The sequence below is a fragment of the Physeter macrocephalus genome, chromosome 16 (genome assembly GCF_002837175.3).
Source record: "Physeter macrocephalus isolate SW-GA chromosome 16, ASM283717v5, whole genome shotgun sequence".
Lineage (NCBI taxonomy): Eukaryota > Metazoa > Chordata > Mammalia > Artiodactyla > Physeteridae > Physeter > Physeter macrocephalus.
The window spans coordinates 49078413-49097325 of NC_041229.1; the positions used below are offsets into that span (position 1 = coordinate 49078413).

Below are 18913 nucleotides of genomic sequence, written 5' to 3' on the forward strand. Positions count from 1 at the left end.
GCAGGCGGACTCTCAAACACTGCGCCACCAGGGAAGCCCTGTTTTTCTCTTTCTGACTTAATTCACTCTGTATGACAGACTCTAGGTCCATCCACCTCACTACAAATAACTCAATTTCATTTCTTTTTATGGCTGAGTAATATTCCACTGTACATATGTGCCATATCTTCTTTATCCATTCATCTGTTGATGGACACTTCAGCTACCATTTTATATATGTATTTTTTTAAATAAAGATGCAGTGGGTTCTCTAAACAGCCAGGGGTTCTAAATTATATAGTCAGAAAATAACATTCTTTAAATTTTTCTCTGTACAAAGAAAGTGTTATTTGGACTTCTGATAGAGTTAAATGTATTAGCACCTTATGGTAGGCCCTATCAGTAGTTATTTCTTTGTATTAGATGATCAGTCTTACATTTTGTATGAGTGTATCTGTTAATATTAAGTCCTATTTATATGGCAAAAAAATTACACTCGCTTAAACAAGATAGTTTATTTTTATACAAAGAAGATATCCAGAGTAGGTAGTCCAGAGGTGGTATGGTATCACTCCACGTCATCAGTGACACAGGCTCTACCATTATGCTCTACAGTCTGTATTGTTTGCCTTCATTCTCAAGGTTGCTTCATGGTCCAGTATGACTGTTGAAGCTCCAACCATCATATCTGGGCTCCAGGTCAGCAGAGGGAAGATGTGGGAGAGAGTAAAATTGCAGGGGTCTCAGCTGAATTAGCTTCCCTTTAAGCAGTCATCTCAGGAGTCCCACAACCACATCCATCTACAAGGCTGAGAAATAAAGTCTTTATTACAGGCAAAGTGCCCAATGAAAAAGTTAATATCTATTAATAAGAAAAAAGGATAAGAAATAAGAAATAGGAAAAATTAATGTTTGGGAAGCAATCCAGCCATCTCTGCCACAGTGGCTCTATTTCAGCATGGAAAAATTGGAGAATAATAGCAGGTCCTCTTGCGATAACCTACCCAGAATAATTCCCATAGAGCTCATGCATGCCTCTTCATTTCTTATTTAATTCATATTTATACAGCCTATTAATACAAAGCTTTTTCCAAGCTGAATTTTTGTATAGACAACACATTTTAGGTACAAATAAGACTGTGATCTCCCAAGGCAACTTTAACCAGAATCATGAGTCTTTCTGTCTCTAAAACTATGGGAAATGTACATTAATCTTCATAAAGCTGATTATATCAACAGAGCAAAAACAGAACCCCTCCCCCCAAATCAAACAATAGTCAATCTGACTATTTTAAAAGATGTATTTCAGTGGCTAACTAAAAGTATCTTTCCTTTTACATTACTTCCCACGGTGTGAATTACTTATAAAAACTGATTAAAAAAAAAAAACTTTTTAAGAACGATTTTGCAGCTGCCTTTTTTAAGGGCTGGTGTTTACCATTATAAATTATGTGTATGTATAATTGATAAACAGAAATTTACAAGCTTACTAGATTTTTTTTTAAATGGAGCACTTGTCTTCCCTTAGATTCCCTAATGTAAGAAAAAAGTCTGGCTCTTTTATTTAAAAAACCTTTAATTCTTCTTGTAAATGTTACAGGGTTAGCCACTGGGATAGAACAAGCCAACTCCATTGTAAAGTACTTCATTTTACCACTGAGATAGTTATTCTGGAGGACAAAATAGGCCTCCGGATTCCTCCTACCTACTCCTCAGCCCTTCTACTGTGTTATACAAAATAAACAGATCAAGGAATCTCTTTCCATGTGGTGGAAAGCTTTGTGTAAGAGAAGAATCCAAGTCTCTAGACAGTATGTCTAAGCCATGATTGGCCACAGTAATATTATAAATTAGGTAGTTTGTTTTTAATGCTTTGTTTATCCTCTTTTCTTCCCTGTTCTCCATCCTCAGTCAGTTCAGGAAGCATTGACTGAGCACTTATTATACATTAGGGGCCATGTTGGGGGCTAGGGCTACAGAAACACAGACTGTGCCCTCACTGAGTTCACCACCTACGCTTCCTGTGCCTTTGCTCAGGCACGTGGCCACCACTTCCTGCCTCTGGTGTCTTGTGGCCCCTAGGGGTGCTATCTGCCTCCCCTGGGTATGACCTCGTGTGTATCGCCCGGTTTCCTGACATGCTCCTTACCTTCCCGGTTAAGCCTAACCTTCCTGGGTCCATGGCCCAGACTGCCAGTAGTACTTCCATTTAAGTTCCGATCTTTCCATTCTTACCTTAATGGAAAGGTATTGGTAGTAATTTCAGACCATGTGTTTAAAAAGTGGGGAATAGAGTTGTGAAAATTTTTTTTAATAACCAAGGACTTTGTTTTTACATGGATCTTTGACCAAAAATTGTAGAAAATTTTACCCAGTCATACTACGCATGTTTGTAAATAGCAGCTATAAAAATGTTGCCATTTTAGATAATGTTACAGTATCCCTAGATGAATTCACTTAATAGAAATTTTACTAAAGTGATTATCCTCTTTGTAGGAAACTTTCTGAAGTCAATTATTGGGGGACAAACTATGAATAAATATATGGAGGAAACACTCAGGTCATATAAGCTATTAGATTCCTGGGTAAGGCCAACCCCTGCAAGGCACCAAAAAAAAAAAAAAAAAAAAGAAAGCAATATAAATGTGGGAAGTTGTATTCATTTATTCATTCATACATGCAGTCAACAAATAGTTAATAGAATATGTACTGTGTGCCAGACTCTATTTTAAGTGGTTAACAAAATAAACGTAGTCTCTCTCCTCATAGAATTTATGGTATAGTGAGAGTGACAATAAAAATTTAAAATAAACAAAAAAATTATTTCATGCCGAGAAAAAATATTATGAAGTATGAATAGGTGCTATGAAAAATAACAGGGTGTCCTGGCCAAAGTGGTCGGGGAAGGTCTCTGAAGTTCACATTTAAGATGAGATTCAACAAGGGGGGGAAGGTGGGGAGGGTATGTGTGATGAATTGGGAGATTGGGATTGACATGTATACACTAATATGTATAAAATGGATAACTAATAAGAACCTGCTGTATAAAAAATAAATAAAATTAAGAAAAGAAAAAAAAAGAGATGAGATTCAAGTTTAAGAAGGAACCGTGCCAGAGAATCCCAAAGTCTGGCATTTCAGACTGGCTTATCCAAAAAGATATAGCATTTAAAGGATGATTATGACTCTACTGAGGTATCGGACACATGGATTTTAGTCATGCCACATGTCAGCCAAAGTTCTAATTCCTAAGCTGAAAACCTGTTTCCTAAAGAGACTCTTAACTCAGGCCTGATGAAGCCCATGGCATTGTTTGGGTTGTTCACTTTTGAGTATGGTGAAATGCTGCTAGTTGCACAGTTGTTGAGTATGTGTGCTAACCATGCATCTCTTTTTCTGCCTCTTGTATCACCAGGCCTCCGGAACCTGTTTACAGCACTGTGAACAAACTGTGCGATAAGCCTGCTTCTCCCAGGCACTATTCCCCTGTTGAGTGTGACAAAAGCTTCCTTCTCTCAGCTCCCTACCCCCACTACCACCTAGGCCTGCTCCCTGACTCTGAGATGACCAGGTACTGCATGCACTTCCTCACTTCATCTTCTCGAATTTTGCATGTGCTTCCACAAGGATGAATGGGTAGAATCCACCTCTGCTCACTTCTCTTGCACTCTACATCTTCCTCAGGGTGGAAAGATGTTCTGCTTCCTTGGGGCAATGGGAGAAATTAAGAACATTGACTTTTTTTTTTCTAGTGTGATCACAGAGTACTTACACATGATCACATGATGCTCTAAATGTTCTTGATTCCCATGCATTTTTAATAAGGTATTATATTTTTCCAGAAGAATTAATTCTGAAATTTAATTAGCACCATTTTCCTCATACAGAAGGATGAAAGAGAACATTTATTGAATACATTTTTGATTAATACCTTTTTAATAGTAATACCGTGCTCCATGCATAACAGCCTAAGAAGTAGATACTATTACTGCCGTTTAATATTTTAACTAAATTATTAAATTAATACCACCATTTAACTGACTCCTTGAGGTATTAAACAACTCATCCAAAACTACAGAACTAGTTGGTTCTAACTAACCACAAAGAATGTAATCTTCATCTTTACAGTATGTTAACATCGGTTATCTTATTTAGTTACTCCCATTTTATGTAAGAAAACTGAAGTTCAGAGAAGTTAAGGCAGTTCCCTCAGTATGATATTGCCAATAACTGTGGAGTCCAGATTTGATCTTAGAATGTTTTGAGTTCTTCCACAATTTGTAAACAAACTGTTCTAAGTCTAAAGGTTGGGCATAATTCTGCATTATAATTCGAAAGCATATGTATGACAAATAATAAAACCCTATCTTGCTGTAGCAGCCAGTCAGAGAGAGAGAAAGAAAAAGAGAATACAATGTTCCATAAGGTAGTTCCAATTTAGTTTAAAGTGGGGAGATCTCAACTGTGATGTTTCTACATGTAATGGGGGTGCTTATATTGTTATGTTTTCAGACAGAATATCTTCATATGTCTTCATAATATTATTAGGACTGAGAAAATACAGATTTTAGAGTGATTCATAGTGAAGAGGGTCTCCTTAGAACATCATCTCTGTCTTTGGAGATTTTCAAAGAATAAGTTTAGAAGTCAATTATTTGCCTCTCTAGGGGAGTTAAATAACAAGTTTTAAGTTATATCTAACATTTCTAGAAATAAATGAGAAACATATTTTTGGCTATGTAATCAGCTGGGGCATTTTCACTAATTTGCAACAGGTAAAGCCTAACAGCTTTGCTTGTTTTAAAATTCTTTATAAATATTAGTTAAATCCTCCTATACTTTTAACAAATTATAAAAACTTTTTCTTGGTACAGTGAACTATACAATTTTGAAGCTAAGAGGGCAAAGTCACCACAGCCATAGGGAAGTGAGAAAGAACACACACACCTACAATAAGAACTTTCTAGTAATTATGCATCTATAAATAGTCAGCTACATAAAGGCAGCTAACATTTATTGAGCTCTTCCTGTGTGCCAGGCGTGTTGTTAGGCACTTCTTACAAATTATTTCTCCTAACCCTGACAATCACCTTATGAGGTAGATGTTATCATTATCTTTGCTTTACAAATACAAAAATCGAGGCTTGAGAAGTTACCTGACATGCCCACCATCATCCACCGCTAAGTGGCAGGGCTGCGATTCAAACCCAGGTGACCATTAGCACCTGCATAGGCATAGGCATGACGGCCCAGACATCTTTGCTTGCTGGAAAAATTCTCCACCCATTTCCCTTTGTCTTTCCTTTCTCTATTTTTATCCTGCCCGCTCAACTCCGTTCTTCTGGCTCAGTGTCAATGAATCTTTTTTTTTTTTTTTAACCCGTGTTCTTTTTTGATGAACACAACAATTACATTCCTTGCCTCCCACTGGGGATTGTGATGCATCCCTTCCTAAAAACTCACCAATAAGTGGATGACAGAATCTACCTTTTGTATGGACCCACCAGATATGATTCTTCTCCATTTACTTTCTGTGATCTGTATTATGAAAACCACAGGGTTTTTTTCCCCAAATTAAAAAAAAAAATACAGTATAATGTTGAATATGTGTTTTTCGTATTATACACCCTCAGCAGTCCTGATATGCACCAGTCCCCACCCTCACCCTTCATCTTCCCTTTGGGAATTCTATTTTCTATTTATTCTCATTCTGTCCCCATCTTTTCCCCTATTCTTTCCTTTCCCTTTCCATACTTTTTCATATTTATTTCTAGAAAAAAGTCATACAGATACACCCATTTTAGTGGCATTGCCACCAATACACTGATACTGAAATTCCTGATTTCTCCCCCACTTTGTTCCCCTTCCACACTTGTCCAACTCAGTAAATGGCACATATATTTACTCCACTGCCCAAGCCAAAACTTGAAAATCACACTTTGTTTTCCCTCACACCCATCATTCAGTCTATCTTCAAGTCCTGTTGATTCTACCTCTGAAATATATCTCAAATCTATTAATTCTCCTCTACTTCTTTTTCCACCGCTTTAAGCCAAGCCTCCATCATCTTCCACCTATAATAGTCTCCTAATTGGTCTCTTCCACTTTTGTCCTCCTCTTTTAGTCTCAGTGCAGCCAAAGTGATCTGTTAAAAATACAGATCAGATATCTCTCTCTCCTTTGCATTAGGATAAAATGCAAAGTCATTAACATGGCATCTAGGCTGTGCATGATCAAGCCGCTGCCTGCCTCTTAAACATCTCATGTCACTCTTCCCTTTGCTGAACACACTGTTCACACCAGCCTTCCTTTTCTTCACAGAATGCACTGAATCTCCTCCTGTCTCAAGCGCTTCACACATGCTCATTCCTCAAACTGAAAAGCCCTTCCTACACTTTGCCTGATTAACGTCTGGTCATCTTAGGTCTAAGTTTAACTTGTACTTCCACAGAGAAACTCCTTGAAAAAGGAAATCAGGTCCTCTACTCTATTCTCTCTCTCTCTCTTTTTTCCCATATGACTCAAGCAATTTATAACTGTACATTTATGTGATTTTTAAACCAAATGCCTATCTCACACTCTGTGCTGCAAGGTCAATGAGTGAAACTCTGTCTATTTTGTTCACTGCTATATCCCTAACACTTAGCCCAGTGCTGGCACAGCAGGAGCTGAGAATTACTGAGTGCCTAATTAACATGGAAATAAGATCTGAAGACAAGCAAACAGATAGCTGTTTCAGGAACAGGTCATGGCTCAAGCTGTGCTTTACCCATTTTTTTACCTCCATGAATGAATGAATCCATGCATGGAAACAAATAACAATAGACTAGAACTAATTTTGTGTATTTCACTTTCACCTTCAATTTTCTTGACGGTCAGTGTCTACATTACAGACTGATTAGATAGCTCTCAGTTCTTCATGAAGACTGGGCAATTCCTTTCAGAGATTATTTACTTCCTCTCCAATGGGAAATATCCGTCTGAGCAGATGTTTCTTGAAATACAGCCAGTAATTCAGGGGACAAGTTCAAAGATTCTAGTTCCATTTATGACACCATCACTTGCTTTTTCCACTGTGACCTTGAATAACTTAGAGAATATCAGAGGTAGGTGAGAACTGAAAGTTAGATAGACAAGCCCTTATCCAACTCTGTTAATGATGAGGAAACCAATCCATTGTCTTCACGGGTCCATGTCTTACTTCTACCCATGGTAAAATAAAAGTATTTAGGTATCTTCTGCCCTACAAAGAATATTATAAGAAAATATCAAGTCATTCGACCAAGACTTATCAAGCACTGACAAAGTGCAAAATATTATACTAAGGACAACTTTTTACAAATATGTAAATTGAAGAGGCCAACGAAAAATGTTGAAGAAATGCCTAATCTTTAAGTTGCAATATGTGTTAATATATATTTCTCAGGGCATTTGAGAAATTCCCACAGCCTATTTCAGAAGTATGCCCATATTGATATAGTAATTACAGTCTCAGATGATGATGGAAGCTAGTTCTGTGAAAGTTAGCCGGTGAACCATGCTTCCCTGTGTACCAGTTAATCTCTAATCAGCATTCAGAACAATGGAGGCAAGTCAGCAAAAGCAAGGAGTCAGTCATCTGTATTCTCTGCCTTTTGAATACCCAAGTTCTCAGCTCTTTGAACTGATAGCAGATATCCAGGGATGAATTAATTGTATACACAATTTACTTCTATAACATCATCTAAAAGAAAACAGAGAAGTTATAAGTTTTCCTTAGCAAAGCATTTTAAATTACTTGGCAAAGTGTCAGCTCCTAAGGCTGCAAATTATGTTTAGAGTAATTGACTTTTCAGATCTTGCAAAAGCAAGAAATGGGCAGAGCCTGGAATAAAACTAAAATTTGGAGCTCTATGAAAAACAAATGGGATTGCTGTGAGGCTCCTGCTTATCCAGTATATCTTTTTCTTTAAAAAAAACAAAAAAACAAAAAATGAAAGATGTAGTTTTTGATGTTGTAATTGGTTTTTCTACTTTGGGAAAATGGTAAGTTATTCAGCTTTTAATATTCCTGGGGCAAGGAAAATCATATTCTTGCCTGTTTTCTCGACATACGGCATATTTTCATTTGTCCTTTTACATAATTGGTCCTAATTATTGTTTTGTCATTGATAAACAGAGGCTGAGATAAACCAGATGAAGGCTAATTAAAATATGTGGGCAGATTTGGGATAGGAAATGGACTCTGAAGTATTAGGTGATCATAAAACATCTTTACTCCTTGAAGAGATGTATTCATGGGACTTCTACTAGGTCACCAGAGATTAACCTGGATGCTAGGGGTTCAAAGGTGAAAAAGACATGGTCCTTCCCCTTAAGCAGTTCAACATGTAAATGAAGAATTCATTACTGTGCATTGTGATGTACATCTGCTAAAGGCCCTTGGTTTCTCCAGTGTACTTAGTCTCTAGGTAACTAAAAGCAGACTATTACAAGAGGTACTGATGGGAGCAAACATGCTCTCACGCTGTCCCTTCTGTGAAGGTGTGAACATACACATATACACAGGAATCTTTCCCACTCACACCTTAGGTTATTAATTCCTAGTCATTTCGAAGAACCATTCTTCCTGGGAAACTTAACCTTATCTTTTCATAGGTCCATCTGCTAAACTAGTTTCTAACAATTTTCTACCGGGCTCAGAATCCATGTCCATAATTCACTCCTTGTGTAGAAATCAAAGTTGGCAGCCTCAAGCCATTCCTCGTTTGGGAACACAGAGCAAGATCTTTCTCTTACAAGATTTCAGCCATATGGCAAAGTTATGGTGGCCTATCTTTGGCAAGCGTTCTCTTCTTATAAAATATTAGAAAATGTATCTATTAATGTTTTAACTGTCTCAAAGTCTGTAAACCCAAAATCAAATATAACTTCTAGACATAATAATGCTATCATAAAAGTACACGTGAGTCTCTAAAGGTAAACAGAGGAGGAATCATCTAGCTCAGCCTCTGCTTTTCTTAAAGTTTTCTCAAAGACACTGAGCTCATCAGTCAGATGAGGGAAGAAGTGTGTTCCAAGTAAAAGGAATAGCACAGAGTTAAGCCTCATGATGTGTAAAAGCACAGGGCACTCTGGAACAACCAGTAGTTCTGTGTGGCTAAGGGTTATTGGGTGGGTGATAAAGTTGGAGGTGCAGGCAGTTGCAGCTCATAGAGGGTGTTACTTGCCAGGCTGAAGATTTTGAACTTCATCCTGTAAGCAGCGAGGAGCTGTTGAGGAGTTTTAATGCTGAGCAAAGACATAATTCAATTTGTGTTTTTAGAAAGATCACTCTGTCTGCTGTGTGAGAAGAGTTTGAAGACGGGGAGACTAGTTAGCATATCAAGTAGGGTTGAAATCATGAAGAACTAAACTGAAGCTATGGCGATGGAGAGATATAAATAGATACAGAATTAATTATCAAATAGATTGGGTGGTACTTAGTGATTGATTCAAGGGGAAGACTTTTCTGGCTTGGAGGATTCATGAGCTGGTGATTGCGTCATCTCCCCTTGGAGACAGGGGACACTCTGGTCTGCAATAAATATATTTAAACAAAAAACTCTGTAGAGGGAAACTCAGTGGAAGGAAAGGGAGGCAAAGTATATGAGGAGGTCTCTTGTTTGAAATGAAGGCAACCTGATGTTGTAGAGGAGCCAGGGATTGTGTCCAGACTATCTAGGTTTGAGGCCTTCTTTTGGGCATTCACTCACCAGAAAAAGGGGAAATTAATCATAGCTGTGCTATATTCTCCTCTTAGGATTGTTGTGAGGATCCAGGGAAATGGAGCAAGTGAATTTTCGTCTAGGCACTACCTCGTCATTATTAATTGTTTTCATATGCTTATTCTGTTTTAAAGCCTTGAGCTCATGCATATTTATTTTTGGTGTTATCACAAATCAGGTGAAGAATATTTACCAACACAGGTATATCCCCAGGGGCCAAAAGAAAGCTGTGGATGCTGATTTCTTCTATCATTCTTAGTGGCAGCATCCTTGTCACCACAGGCAAAGTCATATATTTTCCCTTTTATTATTGCATTTATAGTCTCCCCGTAAAAGGTGGCATATTTCTAAAGCCACATGCGACTTCACGCGTATATAATTTTCTTTTTTTAATCTACTCACATAGCAGTATTTCTAACCTGCACGTACCTTTTTAGGAACGTAGACAAAATGACAGCTAGAGCACAGATTAGTAGCCAGGCACTTTCCGTATGTACCTTCTTGTTTCTAACAATCCCAACAACTCTATAGAGGGTGAGTTGGTTTTTTTGGGGTTTTTTTTGTTTTTTTTCGGTACGCGGGCCTCTCACAGTTGTGGCCTCTGCCGTTGCGGAGCACAGGCTCCGGACGCGCAGGCCCAGCGGCCGTGGCTCACGGGCCCGGCCGCTCCGCGCCATGTGGGATCCTCCCAGACCGGGGCGCGAACCCGGTTCCCCTGCATCGGCAGGCGGACTCTCAACCACTGCGCCACCAGGGAAGCCCAGAGAGTGAGTTTTGATGTAGCAAACGGAAGGGCCAGGACTCCAGCCAGGGCTTTCCCACGGCCAGGCTTCTGCTCTCAGGGAGCCTTAAACCCTCTCGCACTCACCACGGCTTCTCACTCAGGCCCCCGCGTCCTATGTCCACAGTGCCACAAACCTGTGGATCCTGAAAGCAATTCAAGCCTTGTTCACACGATGTAATCTGGGAAATGCACCATTAAAAGAAGAAAGAAGATGCTGAACAAATCATTGACCTTCTTATGCCCTTAAAAGGCTGAGATAATCTGAAAGAGTTCTTAATTTCATTTTTAATTAAAACCAGGAGAGGAAACCCTCCGGGCATGGCTCCTAAAGCCCGACTCCTTCTGGAGTTTATGCAGCAGCTTCTTCTTCAAAAGCCTTCGCTGCCTTTTTGAAGTAGGTGATCACTAAACCCAATTGGAATTAAGCAGACTAAGGAGAGATTAATGACTCCCACAAAGTCACAGAGGTGGCTCTTGCCACATTCCGTTTTACAGCCTCTTCTCTGTGCAGTGTGATATATGCAAGGATTCACACCGAAAGAAACACCCCTTGCTTTAAAAGTAATGCATTTTCTATGTATATCCTTTTTAAAAAACATGGCATTGACTGTTTCCCTTCACTGTTTTTCTTATATTAGGGAGGAGATGTTCTTTCATCAAGATTTCAAGAATTTTTTTAACAGCACATTTCAAATTACATCGTATAGTGTAAAGGAGGAAGGAAGACCAGGATACTTACCCTCTTCCTAAAACTCTCAATTACTCTTCACAACAACCCTAGCAGGTCCAGAGAGGGAGTCTCAGGAGAGCTGGGAAATGCACCCAGATTGATCTTATTCCAAAATTCCTGTTCTTAGACATTCAAATAACTCTCTGTGATGCAATGATCTAAATTGACTCGACTTGCTGTTTTTAAAAAGCCAGATTACTTATCTACCTGAGATGTTATGAATATTTTCCCTCAGTTTTAGTATATTCTTTTTGTTTTGGGAGCAATCTTTGTATCTACTTTAGTAAATCATTGTATTATTGGGCAGCAATAAGAAACTGAAGAATAAGCATAATTTCAAAAGCATTTCTTTATGGAGGCAAAGTAGCTGTGAGAAAATGCTATGCAAAATCACTATAGCAACAAATTACAGGAACTCAGAATCAAGACAGTAACATTAAACCATAACACCCACAGCATAGATACAAATTAAAACTGCTAAGTGTACTGAGTGCTTTTATATGCCAGGCACTTTTCCAAACTTTTATATGTACTAACTAATTTTATTCTCATGACAATCTCTGGGGTAGGTATGATTATATATTCAAATTTTATAGAAAATTATGGTACGTATTTAATTAACAAATGGAAACAATGGGGTGAGATTGTTGAAACAATATATCAGGACATACTTAGACTATTAATTTCATTAGAGCGAGGGTTTTGTTGTTTTATTTACTGTTGGATTCCCTGTGCCAAAAATGATTTCTGGCATGTAGTCCTAATAGTAATAGTGGTGATGATGGTGATGAAGCGGGAGGAGGAGGAGAAGGAGAAAACAATCCCTGTCATTTATATAATCTTATTACCTGCCAGGCTGCACTTTATACAAATTAGCTCATTAATCCACACAGCAATACAAGAAGGCATGTGTTGTTATCATTATCCCCATTTTGCAAGTGAAGAAACTGAGGTCTGGAGAGGTTAAGAGACCTAAGGTCACTTAGGATTAGGATAGGATTTGAATCTAGCAGGCTGGTACCAGAATCTGTTCTTTTCACATGTGCTCAATAAATATTTATTGAATGTTATTCTCATCACACATAATACTCCTCAAGCATTAAATTCTGAGAAAAAAAAAAGGATACATCAGGGCTTCCCTGGTGGCGCAGTGGTTGAGAGTCCGCCTGCCGATGCAGGGGACACGGGTTCGTGCCCCGGTCCGGGAGGATCCCACATGCCGCGGAGCAGCTGGGCCTGTGAGCCATGGCCGCTGGGCCTGTGCATCCGGAGAAAAAGACTGCTTATATTTATACAGAGATCTAAGTATTTCAGAATGCAGAATTTTGTTTTCATTAAAGGATCAAAATTTACCTCTCAAAGCACAGGAAGTAAATCTTCCATTTCCACTCTAATTCAGTTCTGTAGACCTTAAACTCATATGAAGTTTAAAGGATCCCTTGAACAGGGTTTTTAAAGTCAGCAGGGATGTGTGTTCCACACTGAATACTAAAACCTAAGATCACTATATTCCAGAGAAAGTGAGTACATTAGAAAGTAAAGAGGATTTTATGGTTCGCTTTAAGTGGGGGGAGGGTATACTGGGCTTAGCTAACCCAGCTAGAGCTTTTGTCTAAATTTAAGAAATGCTCCCCTTCTGCGTTGGGTCTTCGTTGCTGCGTGCGGGCTTTCCCTAGTTGCGGGGAGCAGGGGCTACTCTTCGTTGCAGTGCGCGGGCTTCTCATTGCGGTGGCTTCTCTTGTTGTGGAGCATGGACTCTAGGCGCACGGGCTTAGTTGCTCCACAGCATGTGGGATCTTCCCGGACCAGAGATCAAACCTGTGTCCCCTGCACTGGCAGGTGGACTCTTAACCACTGTACCACCAGGGAAGTCCCGAAATGCTCCCCTTCTGGATGAAGGACAAAATGTACCAGGGCCCCAGTGTGACATGTAAAAGGAGTTCAGATCGGGTTTCAGCCCTAGCTCATTCCCTTGGTCAAGCGTTCTTGTGAACAACCTGCCTAGCAGAATGGATTGGCCCAGACTGAGGACAGGGATGAGAATCTATTTCTGTTATTTCTGTCTCTCTCAAATTTATTCTAATATTCTGCTTCCTTTCTTATGCCTCTGGCATCATTACGAGGATATCACTCTGTCAACCCTATAGGTTTAAAAATAACTAGAGGCTAATACAAGTTCAGAGATGGAAGACACCCTAGAAACAATTTAGTCAAACTTGATATGCTCCAGATGAGGAAACTGCCACTCAGCCCACAAATATGTATTAAATGCCTATTATACGGTTAGTACTTCTGGGGATACACAGTCCAGGCATGGTCAAACACTAGTCTCAGGAGGTTTAGGGACCCAGAGGGTTTATTTTGTGGATATAATTGACAGCCATTGGTAATGTACATAAAAATTACAGATTGTATTTTTCAAATATATGTGAATTTTACTTAGCTTTCAGCCTTATTTATTCTGGATCCATTCTGATTTCTCCTAGATACTATATTTATAGGTTTGTGTTCATCAGTTTCTAGGCATTCAGACCTTTTTCATGTGAAATCTGAAGGTCAAGTGACAGACCAGATTTCCTTCCAGCTCTCCCCACTCTCACATGATAAGCTACTGGATAAATTCTTACTGTCTTGCTAGCACTGGAATCTATGTTCCTTGTAGGGGGGCCTTAGGCTGCACTGGGCATGAGGAAAGGGGCTGTGAGTAAAAGCAAAAGTTTCTGACCAGATGTCCACCAGTAAATTGCTAGAATTCTGAGACTCTCCCTTCCTCCTTTGGAGGGCCCTTGGTGACTCATGCGTTGTCCTGAACAACTATTTCCATACTCTTACAAGGCAACCTTTCCCATTGTTTCCCCATAGGATGCCCCTCACTTATAACAAATCACTTAGTCTTCTCACCTTTGTCACTGTCCCAACCCCTTAGAATGATGTCATTTCAGATGTACATCTACTTTTCCACTGCTGTCCGTACTGGCGCTCCACACCAAGGCCAGACTTCTAGGAGCTGGGCAGCGTCTGGCAGGCGCAAGATGAGAAGCCTTTCATTTCTACCCTGTACCGGTGCTCCACAACTGGGAGTCTTGTGTTACGACACTGAGATCCATGCTTCTGCCTCTTGACAGGTACCACGTGGGACCTCTTGTCACCTGGGGCTTCTGCCCTCAGGCAGGAACTGTTGCCTTCCCTGTTTTTCTTGCTCTCTTCCATAGCAGCTCTGTTTCTGTCCCAGCCAGATTCCTTGTCCTGATTTTCATGTTGGAGGCTTTTCCTCTGGGATCCTTGTGACCCATAAAAACAGCCTCTAATCCTGACTCTTTTCCAGCAGAGAAAAAAAAAAGACAGACTTTTCTTTGTTGAGCAACTTTAATATTCATTTTCCAGAGCATCAACCCTTTCTCAGAAGATGATCTACTTTTTAAAACCCTGAAGTTAAAAGAAATTACAACAGGGGGGATGGGGATAGTGACTGTGGGAAATGAGGTTGGGGTGGGCGGATGTCTTGTCCAATGATGCTTCAGGCAGCCACTGGCATCCAATTGGTCAAGAGTTCCTACTAATCTTTGGTCAAAGACTTCCTATAAATCACAGCTCCACAACGCAAGTTGCCTTTCCTGAATCATCATCTGGGCATGTAGTGTTGGTTTCTTCTCTCCCTTCTCTCTAAAAGGCCTCCTAATGTATCCCATGTTCTTGCTGTACCCCTCAATGAGACCTCTCATGGAATGTCACGAGACCCCCCTCTGTTTCCTTAGGTCAGCAAGTGGAAATTAACACTTGCTGAATTCACTCAAGATTCAGGCTCTTTCTAACCCCACGTCTGCCATCTTAAGCTGTCACGATATTTAGACCCTTCCTTTTTTATTTTTAGGTCCAAAGTTAACTACTGAGGGAGCTGGCAAACAATCTTTAGTTCTTCATGCACTTCCATCCCATGATACCCAGGGGAATAGTGAACGTCAAGAACAAACCAAGTCTATTTGCAAATTTTCCACTAGGAATAATTCTGTATAAATGAAAACAGGGTAACTCTCTGTCACCTCTTTATGGGTAGGAACAATGCTATATGTTGTCCATGTGACACATGAGCACATAGTGACACTCAATGGAATGACAAATGGTAGGTGTCCACCTGAAACAGGGACTCACAGCCCAAAGGGTGGGTTTACATTTAGTGGAAGCTCTTCTCCTGGCTGAAGGCAATGCATGGAAGAGTAGGTATTTGAGAGGAATCCTTCTCTCTGGGCCATAGTTCACCCTTATTATCTTGGGAAGTGATACATACTGTTTTCCCTGAGATTTCTGAGTTAGGCCACAGAAACAGATTTTCTTCATCCTATCTACTGGGCATTGTAACAGGTGATGTCTACTTTTTGTTAAAGTCTGTTTTATTTGTATTCTACATGTGTCAATGCCAGATGCTCTGGAGAAGTCATGTCATACGTGGATTCCTCCAACATGTCTTAGAGGGTTAGGTCATTGTAATGTGCACTGCTAGGCTTTCAAAGGTGGGATCAAGGTCCAGAGCAAGCAAACCTCTCAGCGACTCTGACTGACACTGTGAAGGGTAATAAAACAAAAATCAATTCAACAAACTTAGAAGATTGAAAAGGAACAGATTAAGACATGCAAAAGGACTTTATTTGCAGCACCAGTCACTCTGCAAGTTTGCTCAGCATGCTAAGTAAATGTCAGTGCTTGGCAAGGTGAGGGTAATTGCCATTCCCTTTCTCTAATGTTCATTCTACAAAGAAAAAGTTCTTTATAGTTCCAACTATAAAGGAAAAGGAACAGAAAGAAATACGTGTTGCAAATAAGCCTAAAGCTAATAGTATATCCTGAGAGCCATAAGTATCATTTAATCAGAGAATGCTTGATCAGAAAGGGTTAGAGAAGATTGCATCCCAACACTTTTTTAAAAAATTGAGAAAATAAGTCCAGCAAAATTAAGAAACTTAAGCAAGATCACATAGTCATAGGACTGTGGCAGATATAGGTCTGGGGTCAGAGATGTCAGGTGCCAGTGCTTTTTCTCCCATGCCAGTTAGTAATTTAAACTAAACACAATCTTTTAGAATGTATCATGCTAAGAAAGGTTACATATCATAGACCAAGCCTGGAAGGAAGCAGAAATGTTACTTCAGGATAGCAGTGTTTACTTCAGATGAGTATGATTTGATGAGGGAAAGAAATTATGTTTTACTTTATACAATTTTTAATTATTTTCATTGTTTATAATAAGTATGTTTAAGTTTTGTTAGTAAAAACAAAATTTAAGAATCCCCCATTTAGACTCAGCAATTCCTCTGGTAGACCTAAACCCAAGAGAAATGAAAACATATCTCCATACAAGACGTACACAAATGTTCACAGTAGCATTATTCATAATAGCCAAAAGGTGGAAATAATCCAAGTATCCATCAACTGATGAATGGATAAATATCATGTGGTATATCCATGCTATGTAATATTACTTAGCCAGGAAAAGGAATGAAGTACTAATACATGCTACATCATGTAAGAACTTTGAAAAACATGCTGAGTGAAAAAAGCCAGTCACCAAGGACCACATAGTATATGATTCCATTTATATGAAGTGTCCACAATAGGCAAATCTATAGAGTCAGAAAGTAAATTAGTGAATGCCTAGGGCTAGATAGGGAGGTGGCGGGAATTGAGAGTGACTGACGATGGGTATGGGGTTCCTTCGGGGGGGTTATGAAAATCTTTTAAAATTAGATTTTAATGATGATTGCACAACTCTGTTAATATACTAAAAGCCACTGAATGATGTACTTTAAATGAGTGAATTTATGGTATATGAATTATAACTCAATAATGCTGTTAAAATTTTCTGTTTAAAAGTTAAATAATTCATATAGTAACAAAGCTAAGATTATGTCCTTATGACATAAAATATTCAGATAAAAATAATTTTAAAAACTGATTTAAAAGCCTAGGTGATTTTTCTACTCTCTGACAGATTATTCAAATAGTTAATTATTCAGAGGATTTAGAGGTCTTCAGATTTTCATATTTTTAATAAGACTATAGCTCTCATTCACTAAGTACCAACTTTTTGTTAGGTGTTCTACAAACATAATCACTACTCCTCACAGTACATCTATAAAGTAGATATATTTATCCTTACTTTACTGATAAAACTAATAGCTGGCAGAGCTGAGCTTTAAATCCAGTTCCATTTGCTTTTATTATACAACAATCGCCATCCCATTATATAAAAATCATCCTTAAAACTCTCCTTCCCAACGAGAAAAATTGTCTACACTCTCTCCCTTCCTTTTATCCTGTTCACTCTTCAGAGCCACCCCGAGCTCTCCACTGAAATTGTTTTCACCAAAGTCACCAAGAGTCTTTGCTTCTAAATTCAGTGGAAACTTCTTAGTCCTTATCAAATTTTATCTTTCTGTACACTTGCCTCTGTTGCTTGCGCCTTCCTGAAACCTTTTTTTTTTTTTAACTTCCATAATCCCTCTTCTAGGCTCATGATTCTCCTTGCAACTTCGACTTTCTCTTCCCCATCTCCTTAGACATCTCCTCTTCTCCTCATCCCTCTTGTCCATTTCACTCAGTGATGCCTTCTCTTTCTCCTCTGCACACCCTCGCTAGTAGAAGGCATCCATGTCCACGTATTTGGTTCCCAGCTATGTGCTTATGTCTCCCATCTCTATATCTGCAACCAGATCTTTCCTTGACTCCAGACTCATACATGTAGATTCCTACTGGACATCTTTCCTCAAATGCCCTAAGACACATCAGAAAGCACACTCATCATTTTACCTTTCAGATTGTTGTCTCCGGTTATATCCACTGTCTTAATGACCAATAATAGTATGGTTTAGTATTTGGGATCTTGTGCTTGGGTTCAAATTCCGGCGCTACTTCTTAGTACCTGTGTGATCTCTCTGTGCCTTCATTTCCTTATCCATAATATGGAAATAATAAAAGTATCCATCTCACAGAGTCTTTATGAGGATTGAATTTAAATGTGAAAAATGCCTGCCACACAGTAAGCTTAGTACTTCTATGGTTATGACACTAAGATGTTGTTTTCCTGGATTCCTTCTACTGATTCACCTTAAGTTGATATCTAAGTGTCCTACCAATCCATATGTCTTTAACATCTCTGGAATAATTCCTCTGCAGTCTTTCCACATTATATCCACCCTAGATTCGGCTAGAATCATTGCCCATCTGAAACACTTACCAACTGCTCTCCACCAAAAGCTCTACGTACCTTCAATTCATTCTTCACATTATAGCACACCTAGAGCCTTCTAAAATACGCATCTGATTTTGTCTCTGCCGTAACTAATCCTCTGCCCTCCCGCCGTCACCTGCCTTTCATTCAAAGCAGTTCTCCTTGTAGTTCCCAGGGAAAAACACTGTGTCCCTTACTTACAAGTTTTTGCTCCAGTGTCTCCCATTCTTAAATGCCTCCTCTCTAAACAAGTAGACATAGAATCTACTCGTCCGTCTCAGTGCCAGCCCCCACTCACAGATCTCTTCACCCAGGTAACTGCTAGTAAGCCCAGGTAGTGCGACTTCTGGGGTACCACTAGAAACCCCTCCCTGATGCTTTCAGCCTGGGAGGGGGGCCCTTGTCCATCCTTCTAAAGTTATAGAACTTAGCCTACTGTATTATTATTGTTA

The 18913-nt window shown here is 39.3% G+C and overlaps 1 protein-coding gene across 11 annotated transcripts in view; it reads left to right on the forward strand.

Annotated features, from left to right (window-relative positions):
• Positions 1 to 18913, forward strand: part of DLG2 (discs large MAGUK scaffold protein 2) — a 2147153-nt gene that overhangs the window by 1662347 nt on the left and 465893 nt on the right. For 7 of the 11 annotated variants that reach the window (XM_028501170.2, XM_055091363.1, XM_024131657.3 and 4 more), the window contains one exon: positions 3395 to 3550. The exons of the other annotated variants lie outside the window; for them this stretch is intronic. In XM_028501170.2, coding sequence (XP_028356971.1) covers positions 3395 to 3550 — 156 coding nt within the window. The remainder of the gene's footprint in view (positions 1 to 3394; positions 3551 to 18913) is intronic. 11 annotated transcript variants of the gene reach the window in all.